We start from the raw sequence: 7,548 nt of genomic DNA, 5'->3' as shown, positions 1-7,548 counted from the left end.
GTGCAGTGAGATGTTTAAAGGAAGAGATAGTGAAGGTGCTTACAATTTATTAGTGACTAAACATTTAGTAGACGATGAAATGAAGTTTAAGGAGTACTTTAGATTCACTAAAGAACAGTTTTCCTATCTTGCTAATTTAATAAAGGACTACTGTTCTACAGAACCAACAAACTGAGTGAACAATCCGATGTCTTCTGAGATGAAACTGGCAGTTACTTTAAGGTGGGTGAAATTCCAAATATAGGTGTCAAAATTATTACAGTAAAGAACACCAACACACGTGGGTGTACAAGTGGTATTACTTGACGCAAGGATAACAATGAGTAGTATTTCTCAATAAACATATTTATTTGATATAAAAAAAGACCTTAGTCCATACATTGAGATTGTACATTACAAATATTAGTAACTGTGTATACTTGTCCCGAATGGGGACATTAAACACGTCCAATTATAATAAAGTTATAAATAGCCTAGAATATTTTCAAATTGTAAGATAATAAGGAAAACATAATTAGACATTTTCTTCAAAGGAATCGTCACTTACACACAAAATAATTGGATTAATTTAGGCTAGTTGATAATGATATAACTAATTTTTAAGTTGAAGGCTTATTTTTAACATTACGGGTCCGATTTGAAAATACAAACATTTTCAGCTTCATCTAATATTCTGAGAACAGAATTTCGGTGTCACTATAACTGGTTCTGGTTATTAGCTGAATTTGGACTATATGTGCCATGTGACATAGCAGAAGAAGACCTGTTTTGAGGGAGTGTAGTTGTATGTTTGGAAAGCACTACCACCTTGATTTCGTAGTTCTATGTCACATAGAACTTACCACATTAAAAATTTTTCTTTTGGCCTCAGCTTTTTCTGCTGGTGTAAATTGTTTCATTGTTGAACCTATTGACTTTAAGAAAATGTCAAATCTTCAACTGGAACCTCAGGAGCTACGAGTTTTTCTATGGCTTTAATAAACTGAACTTGAGTTTCTTCTTTACGTTTCATCATTTCAACGATTATATCGCTTTTAATTTTTTTCACACCTTTGGATTTTTTCAATTCTAAAGGCGTGTTACCGTAGTCGTCTTGTACACCTGTGCAGTCATCCCGTGGTGAGCAAGCGTGGGGAGAGTTGTCTTGCTCGTTTGTTCTGTGCCCACTTCAACGATGAGAGGAGATACATTCACTACATCCTTAACTGCACCTGCTGAACTGTCAACCTCCTCTGTATTGGTAAATCCCCTGAAATTAATAAATCGGTGAGAGCGCTAAGCAGTTGGCAGAAGTGGAGGGTACACAGAAAATGTGTCTGGTTGCATATAAAAAAATGGCAAACTTGGCCGAACACGTTGGTTGCAGGCTGCTCTAAAATACGTCTGGTCATATAGGCCAGTCTGACAGTTGGTGCCTTTATGATGGTCACCAAACGTTTAAGAAGTTTGGGGGAATACAATCTGGCACTAGCAAAAGAACTGTCTAGTGACTGCAATGATTTTCTTGGTTCTAGATATATAGGTAGATAGATCGATGGATAGAAAGATAGATGGAGAATAAATGGATGGATGTATCGATAGGTAGTATTTTTTCAGTTGAAATAAATCCTAATGTAAACATTTTCCATATACATAATTACAGGATCTACATGTAGAGAATCACACAACGGTTATTTTACACTTACTGTCGCTCATCTTCTACGTCATCAAGAAAGCGTAATCTATCCCAATAGGTCGCCCTTTTTTTCTTCGCTGGTTGGCCTGTTCCTGAAACTTCACTTTTTCTGTGACGTTTAAAATTGTCTCTTATGGTTCGCCACCTCGACTTACACTGTTCTCCTGTAAAAAAGAGTAAGCTAGGTTATGCTATAAATTATGCAAAGAGCAATTATTAAAATAAATTTAATATTAGGAGTAGTTTAGTACCTTCTGCATATGTTTTCAGGTTTTTGGCAACTGGAGAATCATTAAGATCCATGGCGTTCTCATATAGAATTTCACATAGTGCAATATCGAAATTTATGTCTGAAGTCCTAGCATCACTAAAAAATCATTTGCAAGACACGTTTCTTCCTCCAGCATCTCAAATCAACTGGAATCAAAAGGTCCAAGAGTTCTGGGATCGTTGGCAGTTTCCAAACTGTATAGCAGGTATCGATGGGAAACATGTTCGAATTTTATCTCCTGACAAGTCTGGAAGTCTTTTTCATAATTTTAAAGGATTTTTCTCAATCGTTCTAATTTGCTATGGTTGATGCTAACTGCAAATTTCTCCTCATTGATGTTGGATCCTATGGAAAGGAAGGAGATGCAGGAATCTTCCAAAAGTCAGTAATGGGATCTAAAGTGTCAAACGGGGAATATTTACCTTCACCTAAAAATTTGCCAGCATCAGACATCAAGCTTCCTCATGTTATTGTCGGTGATGAAGCATTCAGACTGGATAAACATGTGATGAAACCTTTCACCCAGAAACAAGCTGTGGCAGACCCCTGTAAGAGGAACTACAATTACGCCCTATGCAGAGCCCGAAGAGTAACGGAAAGTGCATTTGGAATCATGTGTGTTGTGTTTAGAATCTTCTTTACCCCAATTAATTTGAAACCTGAAACAGTAGATTTGGTAATATTTGTGTGTTGTTGCCTCCACAACATGTTAAGGAACGAGTTCATTGCTAACAACCCCCAAACTCCTACACATGTCGTTGTGGATGAGGTCCCAACAAAGGACATGATACCATTGGTTGGAACCGGCAGATTTGCCAAATCTGAAGGTTTTAAAGTGAGGAGTATGTTTATGGAGTAGTTCAGCAGTATGCATTACAAACAACACGTACAAGAATGGCAAAAACAGAAGAAAACTACAAAGTGACGAACTTATGTGGCCCTCAAGGATGTTTTAGTTATAGTAGCAAACAAGTTAATTTACAATGTAAAAAATATAGTCGTATGAACAACTTACCTGATTTATTCAGCGAAACTCCTATTTTCTTCCATATGACATCCTTCTTTATATTACTTTTATAGTCAGGATGACTCAACTTCCATAATATTTCGTTAGAAGAGACCAATTCAATCAACTCTTCGTCGTCATTGTTTGAGAATTTTACCTTCTCGACGACATTTTCCCTCCAATTTTAATTTTGATATGGCACAAGACATGTCTGTTACGCAGCGTATCTCAGAGTTGACTGCTCTGAAAGCAGTAAGCCAAAAACGCAGCTATTGATGCGCGCGCACTTGATACGTTGCCTGGGAAACCGCTTATACGAAACCCCATAAGAGAAGTGTGGTGCGTCTTAGATACGCATACGCAGAGCATCTATTACGCGTCTAGGAAACCACAGCCTTAGGGCGCTCCTACACTGGACCCGTTTTTTCTCCCGATTTGACGGTCGGCTCGGTCGGCTCGCGTCTGAAGTAAACAAACACAAGACGCGCAGTGTACCCTCCTACACTGGCACCGGCGGGCCGTCCCGGTAAACGGACGCGTCGGGCGATGCTAAAGACGGATCGGCCGAGAACCAAACCTGTTTGTTTTTTTTCGTCCGTGTCGGAGTCGTCGGGCCAGTCGAGAGTCGATGTAGGACCGTGTCATTCCTGTTTATTTAATTTGTAGTCAAGTTTTAGAATAGATATTGTGCAATGGTAGACAGAGGAAAACTGATTTCGTTAGTGCGCGATAAAGCGACATTATGGGACCAAAGGGATAAGTTTTATCACAATCGGGACTTCCGATCAAAGTTATGGGAAGAAGTAGCCAAGGAACTGAATGTCCAAGGTAAGTACTGTACAGTTCTCATACATTTTCGTTTTATCGTTTACCTACGTAACAAGTTATAATTATTGCTCTCAAATTGCAAAACTTGAGCTTTGAGCTCTTGAGCAAAAAAGCTTATCAAGTTCTTTTGTGACATCCTGTAGACAACTTGTCATTTCAGTTAAAATACCTTAAAAACAAGGTAACGCAGTTATTTGGTTAACTTCACAAAATTCCGGAATTCGTTCTCTTAAACCTATTAGGATTTTTGGTATATTTTCTAAAATTTCAAACAAGAAAAATTTGCATTATTATAAAGATCTTACCTTAGCAGTGCTGTACATTGTATGTAGGGACAAATGGGGGTAGGGGTGCCCAGCGTGATTTGTGGATCCACGAAGGTGGGCCTGGATGGTGTATATACCACTGCAGTATATGTTGATGGAGTAATGTCAGAATGATCAAAATAAATAAAGGAAACATTGTAATACAACATTGAATTTAATTGTTATAATCGATTTAAATATGTATAAAAAAACTACAAATCAATATCTAAAAATATGTAATAATGGTAAAACAGTTCTTGGAAGCAAATGTTTGTCAAACATAATTATTTTTTAAACTTTTTTTTCAGTAAGCCTACTAATGTTTACTTGTTAACATTGAAGACCATCTCATCTTGCCACGGAACACTTCCTAGGCCATTGAAGTACTCTTTGTAAAAATTTCTGACATCCTTCGCAGCGGTAGTTGCTCTATTATACCGTCGAGTAGTACCTAGATTAGGCCTTTGGTGATGTTGTACGTATTCCTGTAGACCTTTTTCTAGAACTCCTGGATTGACGGTAATATTATCTCTGTCAATAATGATGTTTTGTAGAAGACACATACATTTGATGATTTTCTCAGCCTTTCCTACTTCTGTTTCGATGGGTTTGCTGAGCAATTTCCATTTTGAAGTTAAAATGCCAAATGCACACTCGACACAACGTCTGCACCTTGACAATCGATAATTAAATATGCGCTCTTCTTCACTCAAATTTCGTTGGCCGAATGGCTTCATTATGTATGATTTTAATGGATAGGCATCGTCGCCTACCAGAACATATGGAATGAGTGTTTCACTGCTGGTATCTATCGGTGAGGGAGCAGGCAAATGTTCTGAGAAATTTTCAAAAAACTTGGATATTGGTGATGCTTCGAAAACTCCCCCGTCGCTTTGCTTTCCGTACGCTCCAACATCTATGAATATGAATTTACACTTGGCGTCGGCTACTGCATGAAGGTTAACTGAAAAAAATTTCTTATAGTTCAAAAACATTGTACCGCTTTTCCCAGGAGATTTTATTCTCACGTGTTTTCCGTCTATACAACCTACACAGTTGGGAAAGTTCCATTTCTCCTTAAATTCTGCTGCAATTTCAAGAAATCTTTGTTTATTAGGCACTGGTAAGTGGACTGGGGCAAGCTGTTCCCACATGCAATCACAAACTTCCTCGACTATTTTTCCGACGGTGTAGTTGCTCATGCGAAATGTTTCGCTCAATGCTTCAAAGGACATGCCTGTTGATAGATACCTGAAACAATAATACAACCTCAAAAAATCGATTAAAATTAGGAATAAATATTAACTTCACTTGTTTTAAAACCTATTTTTCAAAACTAAAGACCTACTATCTGCTAATTTTTTTATATAAGTTGTGATTGTATTAAAATATAACTTTACAAGGAATACGCTACTAACTGTGCCAGATAGATTGTATTTTTTTATTGCATTGCTGGTCTAAGTTATAGTTTCAAACTGGAAATTATTATTTCAGGAGACGAAGCACGGAAGACGTGGGAGCACTTGAGAGATACGTTCAGGAAGAAAGTAAAAGAAAACAAATCTGGTTCCGGAGCAAAACCAACATGGACCTACTTTGAATCTTTAACTTTCTTATTGCCTGTAATGAAGCCACGAGTGACAACTGGAAATCTCCCTGTCTCTGATACGCCTGTCAACACTCTTCTAGAATCTGAGGATTATGCCGATTTAACAGAACATGATGAGACGTCTACTCTAAATATCGACGAACCTGATGAGTCACCAAATGTAGAACGAGCTCAACGATCCGATAACACGTCCACACCTAGTCCTACTCCAGTGAACAACGAGTTTCAGCGTCCTCGGCAAAAGAGAAAGCGAGGATCGACAATACAAAACGAGGCTCTTAATTTGGAAAAAAGGAAAGTCCAGCTACTGGAAGCTCGGTTTGCTGTCCAAAAATCCAGCTCAATGGAGGAAGAGGATGAAGACTTATCGTTTTTTAAAAGTTTGCTGCCTGCACTGAAGAAGCTACCATACCTTCGAAAAATGAAATTGAAAGCTTCAATCTTCAATAGCGTCATCGCTGAGCTCGAAGCAGAAGAAAGATGCAACAGGCCATACCAATCCGTAAATACTCCTCTTTCTAGTCCACAATCAGGGAATTTTGGAGGATACAACTTAAATAATCCCTATGCATCAACTTCAAGGCCTACTACACCACATACTGAAACCTGGCCTACCCCTAATGACCAAATACAGACGCCTCCCTACACCAATACCTTCGAGAATCTCTAAGTACAAACATTAACAGATGAAACATTAATGATTAGTTCTCTTTTTTACATAAGTATTGTTTAAGCTTTTGCTTAAAAATGTTTGACCGTTTGTTAGCTAGTATTTACTTATATACCCTGTTGATAGGTTGTAACAACTTTTATTCTCATTTATTACATACATTTTTACAATTAGATTTAATTATTATAATTCTCTTCACGTTAGACAATATTTGATACATGCGCTCAAATTGTATTGTAATAGATTAACATTAAGATTATACATTATAATCTTAGTTATACAAATAACATTAAGAGTCATTAGATTCCATGGGTTATATTTATTTTACATTATTTTACAATTATATTTTGATAAAATAAAAATGTTTTCAATCCTGAATACTATGTTTATTTACTTACCTCAAGAGAATCGATAGCTTTTCGGCAGGTTCTATACAAGTTCTAAAGTTGGACCATTTCTGTAAATCTCCCTTGATGTGGGACAGTATGTAGTCATATGTTTCAACAGTCATTCGATAGTATTTCTTGAATTTGTCAGCATGATCACGTAAGGGTAAACAGGTCACATAAAACTCACTTTGGGTGTGATCTTCATTAAACTCATGTACCCAAAACTGTCTCGTGTTTGAATTTAATAATAAATTCCTGTCTAACAACAAAAAATCCGCTAAATCCTCGTCCATTGTAAAATTCAAACAATAATCAACAACAAAACTTAAACAAACTTCAAAGTGTTAAAGCCACGATCCGCACTTCTTGAGAGCTGACAGAGTACTGAGTTTCTCATCTCTCTGCCTCTGTCGGGTTGAAATACCGGCTGCAGTGTAGGAGGGTCAAATCTGATCTGTCTGATCGGAACCGGGTTGGTCGTACCTGACTGAGCGGACCGGCTCCAGTGTAGGAGCGCCCTTAGCCATCACCACAAAATAACCACATCATCATCATCCGAATCCATCATGAAACTGATGGAAACACGTTTCTGCTGTGTGCATATTTAAATTAAATGGTTTTCTTGAAACTAATTTCATGAAAACGGTTTCCTGAAACAGGTTTCTTCAGTGTGCACCTGCCTGTTATCTTTTGTTCCTTATCTGAAAGACATGAGCGAAGACGAGCTTATGGAATTACAAATGGAAACTCTGTCCACCATAAAACGTATAAAACAAAGGAGGACTACAGTCGAAT

The 7,548-nt window shown here is 37.5% G+C and overlaps 1 protein-coding gene across 1 annotated transcript; it reads right to left on the bottom strand.

Moving 5' to 3' along the window:
• Positions 1-3,351: 3,351 nt before the first annotated feature.
• Positions 3,352-7,270, bottom strand: LOC124370990. The gene is made up of 2 exons (XM_046829296.1): positions 6,763-7,270; positions 3,352-5,336 (listed from the first exon to the last, which is right to left on the bottom strand). Exons 1-2 carry the CDS (start codon positions 7,044-7,046, stop codon positions 4,409-4,411), a joined length of 1,212 nt encoding a protein of 403 aa, XP_046685252.1. The 5' UTR covers positions 7,047-7,270; the 3' UTR covers positions 3,352-4,408.
• Positions 7,271-7,548: the final 278 nt, after the last annotated feature.

Source organism: Homalodisca vitripennis, unplaced genomic scaffold (assembly GCF_021130785.1).
Source record: "Homalodisca vitripennis isolate AUS2020 unplaced genomic scaffold, UT_GWSS_2.1 ScUCBcl_706;HRSCAF=3292, whole genome shotgun sequence".
Taxonomy (NCBI): Eukaryota; Metazoa; Arthropoda; class Insecta; order Hemiptera; family Cicadellidae; genus Homalodisca; species Homalodisca vitripennis.
This window is presented reverse-complemented; position numbering and strand designations above follow the sequence as displayed.